The following is a 19,507-nucleotide window of genomic DNA, read 5'->3' on the forward strand; positions in this document are numbered from 1 at the left end:
AGAATACCACAGACTTCTGCCACAGCTGTGACAGCTGTGGCAGGAGTTTCCTTCATCCCCGCGGGGACCACGGGGATGAAGGAATCCTCTGCCACAGCTGTTACAGCTCTGGCAGAAGTGCAGAATGATATCCCATTGCTTTCAAAGGGATCGGCACTGCTGCCGATCCCATTGAAAGCAGTGCTTTCTTGCAAGCCCCGCAGTATGATTATCGGGGAAGGGCTTAAAATATAAGCCCTTCCCAGAAAATCATCAATAAGTGTTAAAAAAATTAATTTACTCACCTCCACCGCTCAGACGCGTCCTCCGGCTGGCTCCCCGACACTGCTGTCCAGCACTTTCAGCAGCCAGGGATTTAAAAATCCCCGCCTCCTGAAAGGGCTGTGCTGATTGGCTGAGGGCTCAGCCAATAGCAGCTAGTGCATAGCTATTGGCTGAGCGCTCAGCCAATTACAGATAGTGTTTAGCTATTCATTCATGAATAGCACTATCTTAGCTATTCATGAATGAATAGCTAAGCACAATCTGTAATTGGCTGAGCACTCAGCCGATAGTTAAGCACTGGCTGCTATTGGCTGAGCCCTCAGCCAATCAGCACAGCCCTTTCAGGATGCAGGGATTTTTAAATTTCCCCCCCCCCCCCCCCCCCTGCTGAAAGTGCTGGACAGCAGTGTCGGAGAGCCAGCTGGAGGACGCGTCTGAGCGGCCGAGAGGTGAATAAATTTTTTATTATTTAACACTTATTGATGATTTTCAGGGAAGGGCTTATATTTCAAGCCCTTCCCCGATAATCATACTGCAGGGCTTTCAAGAAAGCACTGCTTTCAAGGGGATCGGCAACAGTGCCGATCCCATTGAAAGCAATGGGATATCATTCTGCACTTCTGCTACAGCTGTCACAGAGAATTCCTTCATCCCGCGGTCCCCATGGGGATGAAGGAACTCCTGTCACAGCTGTGGCAGAAGTCCGCGGCATTCTCCCTATCTTTTCAATGGAGCTAGCGCTGCTGCCGCTGGCCCCATTGAAAAGACTGGCGATATCCCAGCGTGATGCCAGGTTTATTTTTCGCACTGCGCTGCGAGACTTTTCATTTGCTCTTGCAGGGCAGTGGAGAAAAAAACGCCAGTGGGTGTCCACCCTTAGGCTGAACAAAAAACACCACCAAGAAATAAATCACATTCTTTATTTTATTTAGAATAATAAATCCATTTCTTCCAGCCATTGTCATTATAGCAGGAGCCATTGTCTCAAAAAGAAATTAGATTCTGCCATGGGCTATACAATAGGACGAAAGAGCAAGAAGACTTTATTCTCATCATACTTTTGGCCTCTGTTGGAGATTTGAAGGTATTCCACCTGCATACAATCTGTATCTCCCATGATGCTTAGGGACTAGAAAATGCTTTATGTGCAACATTAGGGGCTGGAGAACTCAGAGGTCTCATTCACATGGGCATAAATATGCTGCGAATTATGTGCATATTTTTTACATGCATGATACGCAGTGAATAAAACCCATTAATTTCAATAGGTTCATCCACATCTGCATATCTTCAGACGATTTTTGGTCGCATGAAAAAATAGCTAATTTGGTGCATATTACCAGCCGACTTGGAAGTGAATGGGCCAGCACGAATACGCAGGAAGCCTGCAAATTAACTGTGTATCTGCATATCAAAGCAATGGCCTTTCTGAGTTTTTTTTTTGCACGTATAAGTACGCTATGTATTTACGCGTGCGAAAAAATACAGAAGGACTGAAATATGCAGGGAAAAGGCAATTTTGAGTCCATGAATATGCTGCATATTCACGGACTAGAAAACACTAAAGGGAAGATTTACCGTATTTGCTGTAGTGTTTTATACATTAATCCTAATCTAAAATGTTTTGGAGTAAAATGCACCAAATGTACTAAAGGATGACATCTCTTAACACATTTGGTGCATGCTGGACTGTCCTAATGACAAAAAGGAAATCTACATTTACTATGAACAGGTGTACATTTGCGCTAAAATTTGCACCACTCCTGTCTTTAGGAAAATGTAAATTTGTGGAAAAGATGACGATCCCGCACCCTCCTGGTTAACCACATCCACTTTTCTCACCATTTTTCAAAAGTTGTATGAAAAGTTGCAAATTACATCGTAAACATGGCGTGAGCCCGTTTCACAAATTCTGTATGGCATAAAAGTGGTGCACCTGACTTTATACGTTCCTCGTATGTGTTTTTCACTTAAATGGAACCTGTCACCTCGGAAGAGCACCGAGTTATGGTTCTGTTCCAGGAGGTGACAGGGAGCCTGAAGATGTGGTTTTTATACTCACCTGCTCCTGCGTACCCATAGTGTCCACCAGTGTAGATCAAGCAGGGAACGAAGCTATGACTCTTCTCTGAGTGATATGCTTGGGTTCTCCCATAGGCTTGTACTCAGAGAAGAGTCATATGTTTGTGCCCAGCGTGATCTTCACCGGTGGACACTACAGGTAGAAAGAAGCAGGTGAGTATAAAAACGACATCCTCCGACTTATCTCTGTATAGCACCTTTGCTTTCAGGCTGCCAGTGCTGTGGGTGGGTTATAGGAAGTAGATCCACAGCACTCACTATTAAAGGATGAAAGAGTAAAGGCGCTTTTACATGCAACAATTATCGCTCAAAATTCGTCCAAAAATTAGCGATAATCGTTACATGTAAACGCGGGCATCGTTCTCTTTTTGTTTTAACAATGGATTTTGGTTCACTTAAAATTCATCGTTCAGCCGCTGAAAGACTGAACAAATACATTCCATTTGAATGTATTTCGATCATCTTTCAATAGACTGTATGTTGTTCTCCCCGTGGCATGTTTTATACTAGCCTTGAGGAGAACATTGGAATCTGCCAACAGCTGTTTGCACAGCTGGGTGTGTGTTTAAATACAAGCTAGGCTCTATAAACAACTCCTAGAGGTCCTTGTATATTCAAATGAGGATGATAAAGTGTTAATGGCCATTAATAGTTTATGCAAATAGAAGGCTAAATCTTTCAATCATTTAGGTTCTAAGTAAGTGCATATACCTAGAAGGGACTCTGCACTAAGGCCTCCTTCATACGGGCGACACCGTGCGACACTGTGCGATATCACTGCGATTTTCTCGCAGCAATACCGCGATTTTGTAGCGCTACAAAGTTGCATGTGACGGTACAAAATCACGCGACTTTGTAGCATCTGCTACTGTCAAAGTTGCATCGCATCGCATGCAAACCGCGTTTTCGTGCGATGCGATACAACAGAGAGGAAGGCTCCATAGAGAAACATGGGTTACAAAACCTCGCGTGTTGCGGGCATATCGCCAGACCTGCGAGGTTTGTGTGTCGTTTTGTAGCATGCTACAAAACATCTCATGTGTGAAGGAACCCATAGGAAACCATGGGCTTCACATACATGCGATTTGTAGCATTGTAGCAATGCTACAAAATCGCGCGACTTTGTTGCCCGTGTGAAGGAGGCCTAAATGTGATAGTTTATTCACAAGGAGGGCAATTGAATTGCCTTCCTTATAGACTCTTTGTAAAATAAAATACCGCTCCAAGAAAGAGTTGTCGTTTTGCTGTAAAACTCGGCATGCCTTACATCTCAGACAGATATTCAAATGAATAGACTTACAGTGTGATTAGATGAACAGTCTTGCCACCTGAGGTCCTAAAAGTGGTTCCAACTTTGGTCTATAAAATGGCTCTCTGAGGCTACTTATGTGTAGTGACCTCTTTTTTGGCTTGTTTAAAGTTTGTTGACTACTAGACGCCTCTATGATGCAATCAAAGAGATTTAGCCTAGTTAAGTTTTGAGAGTGGGTGTATTATTGGAATGCAAGAAGCTGGGTGGTCATATCAATGAATTGCCCACTACCTGGGCCATTCTGACCACACTGTTAGCAGGTGTTGGGGCCAGTGGATGAGTGAGGGGACACACTCAAGGCAACCAGGCTCAGAACACCCTCAACAGACCACCAGTAGAGAGGATCATCTGATCATCCAACAGGCACGAGCAGCTCCAACTGTTACATTGTCCGCCATCCAGTGACAGGTGGCACCATCATTACAGGCTCCTGTGTCTGAGAACCAATTCCAGGCACTTAGCTGAAGGACATTTAATCTCATAGCGCCCATTACATGTACTGCCTTTGACACCTGTCCACGGTCGCCTTTGTTTCCAGTGGTGTCATGAATGACAAAACTGAACTGCTATGAAGTGAAACCGGGTTATCTTCAGCAACGAATTCAGGTTTACTTTATGCACTGATGATGGCCATGTTCGTGTCTGGAGACCTAGGGGTGAGCTCCTCAATCCTCCCTTTGCTGTGGAGCTGCATATTGCCCCGACAGCTGGTGTGATGGTCTGGTGGGCTATCACATACAACAGTCAGTCACCGACCTCTTTTTCTGCTTGTTTAGATCTTTTTGACCACTAGATATGCCTGAGTGATATGTTCAGGACATCCTGCAGCCACTTGTATTTCTCTCATGGCGGCTTCCAAGAGATTTCCAGCAGGATAATGCTCGGCCGCACACACAAGGGTGTCACAGGAATGTCCCAACAACATTGCCACACTTCCATGGCCTTCCTGGTTAGCAGATTTATCGGCAATAGAACGTGTATGGGACCATCTGGGATGCCCATTTTGACAGCCTATGAATTTGCATGATCTAGAGGCTCAGTTACAGCAAATGTGGACTGATATGTCACAGAATTCCATATGGAACCTGTATGCCTCCATGCCCGCCCGTATCACATCTGGCATCCAAGCTAGAGGCGACCCACAGGGTGAGAGAGCCTCCTTTCAAGTCAAACATACAAAGTTTCATTTGACTCTGACAACTCCTTCAAGCTGCTTGATTTTGTTTGACAATGAGTGTATATAAACTATATAATCACTTTAAACTTCCTTGGAGTGCAGAGTGCCTTCTGCTATGCTGTGGGTGGGATCACCAATGTGAAGGACCACAGTTCCCATGATTCTTCTCCCATCTCCCAGACATTACTCAGACCAGCATCTGAAACGCCGGACTAAGTATAGGTGATGCTCCCATAAAGTGTGCCAAATGTATTAAGAGGAACGAGCCTCTTAATACATTTGACACATCTTTTGGGCCGCCTGTGTGCCAAAGTTGAAATCTATACCAGCAATGAGCTAGCATAGGTTTCAGCTACAATTTATGCTAGTTTCTGATGTAAACTATAGTAAATCTAACTAACCACATTATTTTTGCCTAGCCCCATCCATTTAAGGTAGGCCAACGTAAAACGGCCAAAAGTCACATATTATGGTGTGTGCCATAAGTTGCAGCTTTTGTATGCCAGAAATCTGGCGTATAACATTTCATTGTTTCTATTTACAATGGCCTGCATGCCCTTTTATTAGAAGGCATTTATTAGGTTTTTTTGTAACGAAACTAGACAATGCATTTCAGAGAATTTTCATTTTTTTCCACCTATGGGTGGGCTGAAGGGTACTAATACTCATATAGAGTTCACTGATCTCCATAATGAGAGATCTAAGGAGGAAAACACCTAGGATGTTCCTCCAATGAGTTCTACATGACCTGGAAATTGCTAGCATCTGTTTCATCCAATACTTCATTAAAGAACAGGACAGAGTGGATGGATTAGGAATCTTCAAGGTACAGTAAAAACAAAAACAAAATGTAACCATAAACAAAATGTAGATATGGTATTTTTCTTTCTTCTGGCACATTCAATTGGAGTATGGTAATACAGTTGCGTATTAACTCCGTTGGGGTAGAGAATTGGCATAGGAAATGTATAAGTCTTCTAAGCTCTTGTCCAACACACAAAGAGGTGAAGGCATACAGATATGGAAGATCTAGTGCAATAGAGGCATCATATTCACATAACAGCAGGTTGATGACTGCGCGCCATAAAATTCTGTTAAAACGAAGAGGTAAAAAAATAACTTCTGCCAAACACCTTGTACTACCATCTAACACAGCTCGAAAGTGTGACTGCAGGGTTAGAAGCATCTGGCAGCATCCATAATGTACAAAATTCACAAATGTACGGGACAAATACTTCAAGGAACACCAGTCAGGAGGCTTTTCCCCCACAAGCTCGGCAGCAGGCCTTCCGGTAATACCAGTGTGAGCACAGCTTCACCTTTAACACCAGGGAACAGTTAGCGGTTGCCTTGTCTTCACAGTTTTCATCTGGTTGGAAACAAGAATATTAACGATCAAAATGTTATTGCAATTAGATATTTTTGACCTGAAATTCTATTTCGTCATACATGTGTTAACTTGCTCCTGATCTGAACTTTATTCTGTTATTTTTTACTATAAATCTTATTTGTATAGCAACAACATATTCCGCAGCGCTTTCAAGTAATTTTTTTATTACCACCCACCAAGCTGGGTACTCATTTTACCGACCTCGGAAGGATGGAAGGCTGAGTCAACCTTGCGCCGGCTACCTGAACCACGCGGAGATTGAACTCTCAACCTTCAGGTTGTGAGCATTTCTGCTGCCTTAGCACTTTGCAAGGCTCTGTTATTATGGTTATTAATGACCTGTTCATGACCAAAGGTCATTGATGTTCCTCTGTCCTGGTAACATTTGAAATACTATGGTATAGAATTATGCTGTATTTTAACAGGCAGCCTAATAAAGACATGCCACAGGCAAACAATCATGGCAAATCTGAGGACCATCAGGAGGCCTCAGGCTTCCATAAAATCTGGACAGAACCCCCACGATCTTATTGCGGGCGGCCATTTGGGACATTTAAATCCTGGTAGATCTAGACATTTAATATTGCTTTCAGATCTGACAATGGCATTTAAAAGGTTAACAGTCTCAATCAAAGTTATCTCCAATCGCAGCTGTTGTGGGCAGGTGCTGGCTGTCAGAGACAGCCGGTACCCACCATGTATGAAGTGGATTTGGCTCCCAATCCACCCCCATATGCAGCATATGCTGTGGATGGCTGTAGACGTCCTAACTGAACGAGGTGTGCAGGTAGTGTCACAAAGGGGTTAACTTGCTAAGGGCCAAACTATTTTTGGAATTTTTTAATTTTTGCTTCTTTGCATTCTGGTGGCTTTATCATTACATGACATAGGAAAAATGTCTAAGATTTTTATGTGGAATGAGTTGTAATTACTATGCTGACCATTTTAGATTACATGATTTAATATTTAAATTACATTAACCCCCAACAGTCACATTAAATTTGGAAAAACCCTCCCAAAAGTGTATTTTTTTTACGATAGATTAAGAATTTCTGTCTCGTATAAATATATTTACAAAAATAAAAGGCAGAGCACTTCCATGAGTAAAATCTCAATAATAGTCAATTTTTGAAAAAAGAAATATACTCACCTCGTGAGGTTGGGCAAACAACCAAAAGGCTGAAATCAAAAACTAGGGTCTGACGGAATCACCAGGAAGAGACCCCAGTAAGAACTACAGTTATGGATACGCACACATAGATAGTGATGCACCCCACTGGATAAGGAATGGTCAATCCATTGTCCACTTGAGATTAAGAATAAGTCATAAGTTTATTACTGTCACAGGGACACGTTTCAGAGCAGGTAGCTCCTTTCTCAACCAAAGTGCATCAACATCTGTGTGTGTATATAAGTATACACTAGAGATGAGCGAGTAGTGCCTTATGCAAGTACCTACCCGCTCGTCTCTAAAGATTCAGGTGTCGGCGGGGAGCGGCGGGGGAGAGAGGGGAGATCTCGCTCTCACTTACTCCCCCCCCCCACTCCTCCCTGCTCACTCCTGCAACTTACCGCTTTTCCCCGCCGGCACCTGAATCTTTAGAGACGAGCAGGCAGGTACTCGCATAAGGCACTACTCGCTCATCTCTAGTATACACTCATTGTCAAAAAAAAAATCGCACCCCTAGAAGGAGTTGTCATTTTGCTTCAAAACTCAGCATGCAGTTCCATCTTAGGCAGATATAGAAATGATTAGAGTTGTCATGTTATTATATGAACAGTCTTGTCACCTGAGGCCCTTAAAGTGGTTCCACTGTTGGCATTTTAAAAGGCTCTCAAAGGCTCCTTGTGTGTAGTGAGCTCTTCTTCCGCTTGCTTAGAGCTTGTTGACCACTAGACATGTCTCAGGAATATGTTCAGGGCATCCTGCAGCCACATGTTTTGTCTCTCGTGGCAGGGCTTCCAAGAGGCATTTTCCAGCAGGATAATACTCAGTCGCACACACAAGAGTATCACAGTAATGCCTCCACAACATTGCTACGCTTCTGTGGCTTCCCAGTCACCAGGTTTATCACCAATAGAACATGTATGAGACCATCTGGTACACCAACTTTGACAGCTTACAGGTTTGCCCAGTCTAAAGGCTCAGTTACAGCAAATGTGGAGCGATATGCCACAGGACGCCATATAAAACCTGTATGCCTTCATGCCTGACCATATCACATCTTGCATCCAAGCTAGAGGCAGTACAACAGGATACTAGAGCCTCTTTGCCTGCCCATATCACATCTTGTATCCAAGGTAGAGGCGGTACAACAGGGTACTAGAGCCTCCATGCCTGCCTGCATCACATCTTATATACAAGCTAGAGGCAGTACAACAGGGTACTAGAGCCTCCATGCCCACTCGTATCACATCTTATATCCAAGCTAGACGAGGTACAACAGGGTACTAGAGCCTCCATGCCCACTCGTATCACATCTTACATCCAAGCTAGAGGTGGTACAACAAGGTACTAGAGCCTCCATGCCTGCCCGTATCATATCTTGTATCCAAGCTAGAGGTGGTAGAAGAGAGTTCTAGAGCCTCCATGCCCCCATATCACATCTTGTATCCAAGCTAGAGGTGGTAGAAGAGGGTACTAGAGCCTCCATGCCCTTGTATCACATCTTGTATACAAGCTAGAGGCGGTACAACAGGGTAGTAGAGCCTCCCATCAAGTGTTCAGTTTTCCACAATAAATTATATTTTTGCTCTGGTATTATAATCACTTACTTATATCAATGTTAAAATCCCACATAGAAAGTTTCACTCGATTCCGACAACTTCCAGGTGATGGATTTGTTTTTTTACGATGAGTGTATTTAGCAGAGAACATAGTTACCTTAAGTACAATTTTAACGCATTAGTGACATAAGTAATTCTAGCCTTAGGAAGCAGTAAGTCCTGTACCCTTTTGTGTTCTAGTTGTCAGTACTCGCATTGTGCGGGATGAGTTTAAGTTTTTATAGGAATCAATTTAGGGTACATATAATGTATTCAATAACTTTTATTCATTTTTTTGGTGCGGGACCATGGAAAAAAAAGCTATTTCACCATTGTTTTGGGGGACTTATTTTTATAGAGTTCATTATATGTTATAAATCTTGATGCCTTTATTCTGCGGGTCAGTATGATTATGACAATACCAAATTTATAGAGGTTTTACCACTTTTACACTTTTTTTTTACAAAAATCCTTTTTCTGGTGCCACATTCCAGGAGCAGAACATTTTTATTTTTCTGTTGACAGAGCTGTGTGAGGGCTTGTTTTCTGTGGGTCAACTTTAGTTTTTATTGATGCCATTCTGGGGTGCATACAACTTTTGATTACTTTATCATTCCTGTTTTGCTGAATCGAAATGAATGGAAAACTAATGCTATTTTTGCATTTTCTGATTGGGGTGATACCAATTATGTGTAGGTTTTTTTTTTCTCAAAATTTAGGGCTTTGTGTAAGGTAGAAAAACACTTTTTAAGACAAGAGTATGTCCATATCTCTAGGCTCTTAAATAGAATGAGCTCAGTTTGTCAAAACTGTAAAGTCCTTTTCCTGCAGAACAAACCGAGTTTGTCATAACACTGGGGGGGGGGGGGAGTAATGTTATTTAGGCAGAATGCTGAAAAACTACAACTCCTTAATTGTTTTCTTTTATTCTACTTTTCACATATTAAATTGATTATTTGGGGCTTTAACACTGATGCCATATATTTACAGTGGGTCTTAAATGTTTGACTGGTTGAGGTTCAACCTTTGCCGATCAGCACATCAAGGGGCAGCGGTGCTCCTGCTGCTACTCCTTCATTATCTACAAAGGCACAGTGACTCATCCAATTGAGCAGCAATGTCTGGTGGCTTCTTCCATTCAAGTGTACAGTATGAGCTGCAGTACCAATTACAGCCACCAATGTGGACAAGCTGATGTGCCTGTGTAAACAATGAAGGGGTTCCATCACTTTGCTGATCTGTGGGGATCCTGAAAGTTGGATTCTTAAACTTTATTGACCTTTATTAGATATTTTTACTTTTTTTATTTGTTTCAGTTGGAGATTTTTAATTTTATTTAAATTAATTTTTAATTGTCCAAAATAAACTGACCGGCATCTGATAGGACATCACTAAAGGTATACTCAAACAGGCATTCTCACCCAACATCTCCTGGGGTCGGCACCACTATTGTGTATATGCTTACTGCTATATACGGAAGCACTCTGCCTGCAAACGCTAATTAACATTTATATGGTACAAAAGTAAAGAGCACCAATTGTCTTGTAACGTTTCAAGATCTTCTAATTTTAAACAGAAGAGCTCAGATTTGAGGATTAAAATTTTCTTGGAAACAGTGTGTATATGAGTTTATCTTCAATATTTCACTGCATCTCATGAATTCCTTTTACAGGAAAATAGGTTGTCTCGCAGAGGCACAATCCAACTGTGCACAAACTTAAGTTTGCCGCTTTACAGAGTTTAAAGCAGAGTGATTGACTGAACTGCTGTTCTGTCAAAATAATTTATTACCTGGATATATATATATGTGTGTTTTCAGTTTAACTAAGAGCTTGCCCATAGAAGTCTATGGAAAGAGGTGGGGAGAGGAGACTAGCTGCTATACACAGCATACAGGGGAGATCATGCTCCTCTATTCTCTCTCCCGGAAGCAGCGTAGGAAGTCATTATACAGCAGTAATGAACAGTGCTGATGCGATTCTAGCACTAGGATAAGACAGGAAAACACTTGCTAAAGCCAGTAGCATCTATGTATGTCTGTGGCTCTCTTTCACTCTTCAGCAACTCCCCCCCCAACCTCTCTCCATAGACTTCTATGGGCAAGCTCTTAGTTAAACTGAAAACACACATATATGGTAGACTTCTATGGTATTACAAAGTATCTTATCGTCACTTTTACTTTTGTTTTATGGAAATGTGTTTATAGTCGGAGGTACAGTACATTAATGTTTCTGAAAGACTAGGGAAGCCTTCTAGTTCCACTCACTTATGAATGGATACTGCAGAAAACAGACCCTGAATTCACCAATGAAACCCATCCAAATTAGTTTCAGAGACAGTAAAAGTTTTTGCAATTAGATAAATAATCTTCACTAGTTAAATCTCCATATTGTAGCGAGGTAGTAGCAAGTATATCAGAGCAAAGCTAGAAATTACAATCCCAAGAGCAATGTGATGTATAAATGTTAGAGACACAATATTCTGGGTGACTTTGAGAGTGTGGGAAAATTCAGATAATTAGACTGATAGGTTAAAATGTGGAGGCGAATGTTGGCAGCTATTCAAAAAGTTAGTTGTAGTCTGAACTACTGGGGAGATCAGACACTGCAGATCAGCAGGGAAGGGAGGCATCATGCTGGGATTATAGAAAGTGACATCAAGTGCTCAATGCTGACTGGTGGTCCATCCTCTTCTGGTTTAGGATACATATTAACAAGACTATGTTGGCGGACATAGAAGGCAGCTACGGTCATGATTCGATTAAGCATCATTCTAATTTATGGCATAAGACAATGAATATTTCTTATTCCTTGGGATGAACAATGAGTACTTCAGTCATATGCTATTGTAACACTGACAATTACAGAAATGTGTAGTGCTACCAATAGGGTGTGTATAGTAATTGGGTAATATTCACTACTGTGTCTTAAAGGGAATCTGTCACCAGGTTCATGCTGCCCAGGTGGATGTCCAAGAGATGCCTGCTGTCCAAGTGGATGTCTAAGGGATGTCTGCTGCCCAAGTGGATGTCCAAGAGATGCCTGCTGCCCAAGTGGATGTCCAAGAGATGTCTGCTGCCCAAGTGGATGTCTAAGAGATGTCTGCTGCCCAAGTGGATGTCTAAGAGATGCCTGCTGTCCAAGTGGATGTCCAAGAGATGTCTGCTGCCCAAGTGGATGTCTAAGAGATGTCTGCTGCCCAAGTGGATGTCTAAGAGATGTCTGCTGCCCAAGTGGATGTCTAAGAGATGTCTGCTGCCCAAGTGGATGTCTAAGAGATGTCTGCTGCCCAAGTGGATGTTCAAGAAATGTCTGCTAGCCTAGTGGTTGTTTTATTCTGAAACGCAGAAAGCTTTAAAGTCTTGCTCGGAACAGAGCTCTTGATTCAAAGAGATGGGCCACGCCAACCTCTCCCCACTAACAACAGCTCATGATTAACACTGGCTATAAGTACTACATTTGTTTGCACAATGTTACAATCTGACTAATAAGTCCTAAAAGTAAAATATGAGCCAACCATATACCATATGTGTGACCTGTACAGCTGCATGGGCCTAGTAGGTAAGGGGGGCGGCTAACACCTTAAAATAGTTTGTAGGGAACTGAGCTAATTTATTTCATAACTTAAAATTACTATTCAATTGTTAAAGAGACAATAGGGGGTGCTCTGTGATGAGCTATTGGAGAGGAAGAGGATCATATACTGTCTATATACTGTCCCTGCCCTATACAATGGTGACAAAAGTGAAAATACACTTTATGTAAGGCATCATACTACACTTTACAGCTCTGTACACACAGCTCTGCTGATGGACATGATGCTTAAGGGTTCTTTTACATTATCCAATATAGTGCCGATCTTTGAGATTATCGCTAATCTACCTGCTCTTCACATGGACTTAATCGAAATCTATTAAGGGATGAACAATTGTGAATATAATCATTCATCCATATTAAGGGTATATGGGGCAATGTGCTGTGAACAATGATTCTTTGTGATGCATAAGAGATGCGATCACCCAATGGACGAATGTCTGTCAAGTGATCAGCGGCAGATTTAGATGAGTTCATTATTGGGCAATCGAACATTTGGGTAAACCTTTGCACCTGATAAAATGGTCTGCCTAAAAGGCCCTTAAAGAGACCCTCCCATTTTGGGACAAAATTCTGTCTGAAATGGAGGGTGAGGATAGGGGAGAAGGTGCGCATATTGCCTGCAATGGAATGTCTCTGCTGTCCCTCTGATCTGCTGGTTTCGGTCCTGTTTTCAGCTGTCCAAAATGCCCACCACAATTTTTTGTGCACTGCTCTCTGATTGGTCAGCACTAATCACATGAGCAACCCTGGTCAATTAGATAGAAGGTATAGTGCATTGGTAGTCTAACACTACAAATGCATTCTGGAAATTAGATAGTGTAATGATTACATTGGTCATCCTGGATGGCCGAAAACAAGAGCCAGGACCAACAGAACAGAGGGGTGGCAGAGATCAACTGCAGGTATTATAACTAGAGATGAGCGAACGTACTCGGTTCGGGTGTTTTTGCACTCGAGCACCACTTTTTCCGAGTAACTGACTACTCGGACGAAAAGATTCGGGGGGCGGGGGGCAGCATGGTGGAGTGGGGGGTAGCAGTGGGGAACAGGGGGGAGCTCTCTCTTTCTCTCCCCCCCCCCCCCCACTCCTCTCTGCAACCCCCCGCTCACCCCCGGCGCCCCCCGAATCTTTTCGTCCGAGTAGTCAGTTACTCGGAAAAAGCGGTGCTCGAGTGCAAAAACACCCGAACCGAGTACGTTCGCTCATCTCTAGTTATAGCCCATGCCTTCTTCAGCCCCAGGACAGAATTGTTTCCCGAAACCAAAGGGTTGCTTTAAGATTTTTCTTAAAAAATGTCAGGACATCTACAAGTAAGGTGTAAAGGACTTCACAGTTTACAGATTTAGAGGTTTGGTATGGATGGGATAGGATGGCGAGTGGGATGAATGAGGACTGCGATGAGCCTGGGTGAGGCCGCACGGAACAGAACATGGCTCTATCAGTTTGCCTGAAGACAAGTTTGTGAGATTACCGCCATGAAACTGATGTGTTTTATCTCTTCTGGGATCTGTCATGTCGATATGTTTAGATGGCCACGTTCATGATCAGTAACAACTGTTTACTTTCCACTAATGTGTGACGTAAAGCAATCAAATCTGTTTACTTGTACTGTGCTCCTTCCAGTTGTGTGTGGGTGTACCTGTATACACAACTCTCATCAGGTGGAACGCTATTCTGTCCTCCACAACAACGGAGACAAATGGAAATCACGTTAAACAGAAAACAAAATGTGCAACTTTCGTCTCCATTTGACTAATTAAACTCAACAGTTCTGTTCGGGGGTTCAGTCTGAACACAATTTTTGGCGATTTAAACAGAACTCGAAGACGGAAAGTCACAGCAGAGAGTTGAAGGACACCGGTCAGCTATCTGCAGCACCATAATCTAACTTAGGCTGGCTTCAAACGGGCCTATTTGCGTGCAATGTGTAGAGAATAGAATCCATTGATTTCATTGGGTTCATTCACATTTCCATATTTTACACGCGCATTTTGGTCACGCAAAAAAAAATAGAGCATGTTCTATTTTTGTGCGGATTTGCCCACCAAAGATACCCATAAAAATCGACAGGGGGTGTGCAAATGTTTTCACAATACACAAGGAGATGCGCGTAGCTCCGCGATATAAAAAAACAAAACACATCTGCGACTCATTAGATGAATGGGCCATTTCAAGAGGTGGGTCTTTGTTTGCCTTGCGCAAATGAACATGCCATGCGGGCACAAAAAGTACAGCAAAATACACCCATGTCCATACAAGTCTATGGTAGAGTAAAGCACAGCAATCTAAAAGCAGTCAGATTTGCTTGGACAATACAATCTTCAACGGGTGAGGGCAGTTTCAGACGAACATAGACGCCACTACGCTCACCGGCATGGAGTGTAGTTGGTCCTGAACTAGGGGGATTTCTTCCCCTTCGCCGGTTTTTCATGTATAAGGGGAGAAATTCAACCTAATGTGTATTTGTCCTGACAGTGCAGGGAGTGGTACAGAATACATCACCGGGCTCCCCTTCACCTTCCCCAACAGTATCATAACTTATGACTAGAGATGAGCGAGTATACTCGCTAAAGGCAATTGCTCGAGCGAGCATTGCCCTTAGCGAGTACCTGCCCGCTCGAGACAGAAGGTTCAGGTGCCGGCGCGGGGGAGCGGTGAGTAGCGGCTGTCAGCAGGAGGGAGCGAGGGAGAGAGAGAGATCTCCCCTCCGTTCCGCCCCGCAGCTCCCTGCCCGCCGCCGGCACCCGAACCTTTTGTCTCGAGCGGGCAGGTACTCGCTAAGGGCAATGCTCGCTCGAGCAATTGCCTTTAGCAAGTACACTCGCTCATCTCTACTTATGACTCATTTACATGGGTGTATGCATATTTCGGTTGCATAATATGCAGCATATTTGCGTGACCAAAATACACATATTCCTTATATATCTCAGCCTGATGTTTTTTGGGGAGGGTAAATATGCAGTGTATTTACACATAAAAAAACGTAGAAGGGTCCATTGTTTAGATGCGCAAATATGCAGGTAAAACGTAGGTTTTTTGCATATTCACTGCATATTTACGCAGGTCCATTGACTTCAATGGCATTGTATAACACGCACCAAAATAGAGCATGCGGTGGTTTTTTTTTTCACTCGACCTTATTTATTCTAATCTTACATAGTTTGAGCAGTGTAAACGTTAACACGGAGTTCTATTCCACAAAGGTCTTGATCCCATTCTCTTTGCTGTCCTGCCAAACTCTGTTCTTACATCATGTACTCACAGCAGTGAGGGTTGTAGAGAATTGCCATTGGGAACCTCTTAACATCCAGTCCTATCGGAGTTCTGTACAGAATCACATGAAATAAAAGTACTAACAGTTTTTACAAAGAACATAATGCCTTCGTTTTGAACTACGTCATGAGGCTGGGGTCAGCTTAGACACCATTCTACTCGCCCTTTGACACTTTTTTGCCCCAAAGTGCATAACTCAGTCAGGGGATATCATTAGCATATATTCCACAAGGATTATGTTATAATAATTATGATTATATTAACGAGCATACGTCTGTATTAATAAATATTGATGCTAGAGCAGGTTTTCTTAACACTCTTCATTGTGTCCTTCCTCTATTATTCCTCCTGGAACTGTATGAATATAATTATAGATGAGCGAGTATACTCGCTAAAGGCAATTGCTCGAGCGAGCATTGCCTTTAGCGAGTATCTCCCCGCTCGAGACTGCAGGTTCGGGTGCCGGCAGCGGGAACGGAGCTGCAAGGGAGAGCGGGGCGGAACGGAGGGGAGATCTCTCTCTCCCTCTCTCCCCCCCGCTCCCTCCTGCTGACAGCCGCTACTCACCGCTCCCCCGCGCCGGCACCCGAACCTTTCATCTCAAGTGGGGGAGATACTCGCTAAAGGCAATGCTCGCTCGAGCAATTGCCTTTAGCGAGTATACTCGCTCATCTCTAAATATAATATATTCATATTAAATTCACAGCAAGATGTTCCCATTCCCCTGTTGGCATATATTAAGGGGGCTTTACGTGGGTGCAACATATTTGTGCTGCGAACAAGGTTGATTTGCACACATGTCTGCGCATCGTACTGTACTTTTTGCGCACACAGGGGTTTTTGTACACGGGACACTACCATGCCCGGATTTTAATGGCTATTTAGCCTAATGAGGGCAAATATGGTCTTTTTTCGACTGAATTGTGCAGCATATTACACATTTGCGCACCTCCCATTGACTTCTCTGTGCACAAAATAGAGCATGTTCTATTTTTTGCGCGTTCGAGAAATTTGCATGCGCAAAAAAGGAAATGTGAATGAACCCACTGAAATCAATTCTCTGCCTATTACAAGTTCAAATTTTGCATATGCAAATACACCGATGTGAAGGAGCCCTAAGGCGCTTTTACACGAAACGATTGTTCAGAAAAATCGTTTTAAACGAGCAATAGTGAATAATAATCGTTAAGTATAAACACAGTTGACAATCAGACGAACGATAAATCATTCGCTTTTCATTCACCTTATGTAGGCATTAAAATCATTCCTTTTCTCACTCACTTATCATTTGGTTTAAATAAAAAATAATTACTGTTATTTGTATAGCGCCAACTTATTCCGCAGCGCTTTCAGGTAGTTTTTATTTACTACCCCCACCAAGCTGGGTATTCGGAAGGATGAGTCAACCTTGAGCCGGCTACTTGAACCAAGCAGGGATTGAACCCACAACCTTCAGGTCATAAGTGAGAGATTAGGACTGCCCCTCTAGCACCTGCTACCACCTCTTAACAATTTCTCCACTGAACGAGCCAATGATATATCTGTCGGTTTAAACAGGCTGCACGAGAAATCAGCTCAAAATAAATGAGACAGTGCCATTGTTTATAAGGACATGCCTCACTGACGACGGTAATAATAACATCTGGTTATCAATTTAGTCACACATTTCCAGGATGAGTAATAGAGGCACCGAGACTCCATTACTCTGTGCCTTTATTACTCATCCTGGAAATGTGTGACTAAATTGATAACCGGATGTTATTATTACCTTCGTCAGTGAGGCATGTCCCTATAAACAGTTCTAAGAAAGAGTGCTACAGCAAAAGTATTTAATGAGAAATGCAAGTATTTACGAAAACAGATATACAAAGGGAGGTAAAGTCCTCACTGATTATTAAAAAAAAAACATGTTATAGTAAGATAGAAATAGGCACCTGCTTGTAATGATATAGAGATAACGGAGGTACAGCATGAGTTATCTTACCAGGAGCCTCGGTGGGGCATGGATTGACACTGCAGACCTGTCTACTTTCTGGTTTAGTAGACTGATCGCATCCCTGGCTCAGTTCTTCCCCTTGATAACACTTCACTTCTCTAAGCTGGTATCCAGATCCGCAGGTCTTACTACACTGTAACAAAGGCAGAAAAATACAATCTCCATTAATCCCAGCATACGGGCTTTAACAAACGCATGCATGCGCAGCGGAGCGTATTAGTGTATGAATAAGGGTTGTCTGCAGAGTCATACCTTCCCCCTTGATTTTTTTTTAACTTGCCATAGGCTTCTACGGCAGCTTTCTGTGTAGCATGCAGAAAGATAGGGCAAGTCCTGTTTTATCTCGCGCTCATGAATTTCACGCGAGAAATATGCTCATGAATATGAACCTATTGAAACCAATGGGTGGGCATTGTCACGTTTTGCGGGCGTGACTTTCAAGCGTGTAAAAATGTGCGCAAACAAGTTCTTTTGTCTAAGCCCTAATAATAATGGGGGTGTGGGATGCAGTGGGATGAAGGGGTCCGCTTCTGAGGGGGATTGAAGAAGACGGGTAAATGGAGATGATTAGGGAGTATAGTAGGCCACCCTAGAAGATGTGTTTTTAGGGCAGGCTTAACACTGTGGGTGTTACAAAGTAACCTGATTGTCTCAGTAGCGCATTCTAAAAAACTGGTGACAAATCTTGGAAACAGGAATGGGAAGTTTGGATTAAGTTGGAACTTTGCATCCTCTTACGTGGTCCAATAAATCATTCAGATTCCCTCATACAACAGGAATCTGAGCAATCGTCATTCAGTGTAAAGCATGCACAACTGTATGACGAACGAGAATTCATTTGCTTCTCATGCCTCATTCAGTTTCTGAATTCATAAAACTGAACGACAAATCAGCCAATGTTAACAGGCAGTTGTTCATTTATGAATGACTGCCTGTTTACTGTGAATTGGGGACAGGCAGCCGGCCAGAACGATCCCCGGCCCGCTCTGTCTCCATTCACTCAGTGGTGTTCGTTCCTCTATAAAAGCACAGGTCATTAGTTTAAAAGGGCAATTAGTTTAAGGTCAATAGCGGAGCAGAGAACACATGTTGGGTGGCAGACAGAGATGAAGGAGGAGATATAGGCGACACAGCACTCTGGAAAGCTTAATGAATGAGAGTGATGAGTTTAAACCTTGTGTGGAGCAGAGTGTTAAGGCAGCAGAAACTCTCGCTCACAACCTGAAGGTTGCGAGTTCAATCCCCGCATGGTTCAGGTAAGCTTGCTCAAGTCATACTCAGCCTACCATGTATTTAAGGTCAATAAAGTGAGTACCCAACTTGCTGGGGGGGGGGGGGGAAAGGATGACTGGGGAAGGCAATAGCAAACCACCTGGTAAAAACAGTCTGCCAAGAAAATGTCAAGATGTGACCTCACCCTAGGAGTCAATCATAACTTGGTGCTTGCACCAGGGGACTTTACCTTTACCTTATAGTGGAAGGGCAACCAGTGCAGTGACGGGGAAAGGCAAAAGCATTACCAAAAAGACAAAGCCTGCTGCATTCAGGGTAGAAAGGAGAGCTTAGTGATGGGAGACTGATCAGTACCAAGTTGCAGCAATCAAGCCGAGAAAGAATCAGGACAACAATAAGGGCAGATTCTGGAGATGT

The 19,507-nt window shown here is 43.0% G+C and overlaps 1 protein-coding gene across 1 annotated transcript in view; it reads right to left on the bottom strand.

Moving 5' to 3' along the window:
- Positions 1-1,170: 1,170 nt before the first annotated feature.
- Positions 1,171-19,507, bottom strand: part of LOC136621736 (ADAMTS-like protein 2) — a 62,128-nt gene continuing 43,791 nt past the window's right edge. The window contains exons 15-16 of the mRNA XM_066597422.1: positions 17,846-17,990; positions 1,171-6,204 (exon numbers count right to left, since the gene is read on the bottom strand). Coding sequence (XP_066453519.1) covers positions 6,086-6,204; positions 17,846-17,990 — 264 coding nt within the window. The 3' untranslated portion in view covers positions 1,171-6,085. The remainder of the gene's footprint in view (positions 6,205-17,845; positions 17,991-19,507) is intronic.

The sequence above is a fragment of the Eleutherodactylus coqui genome, chromosome 3 (assembly GCF_035609145.1).
Source record: "Eleutherodactylus coqui strain aEleCoq1 chromosome 3, aEleCoq1.hap1, whole genome shotgun sequence".
NCBI classification, from domain to species: Eukaryota; Metazoa; Chordata; class Amphibia; order Anura; family Eleutherodactylidae; genus Eleutherodactylus; species Eleutherodactylus coqui.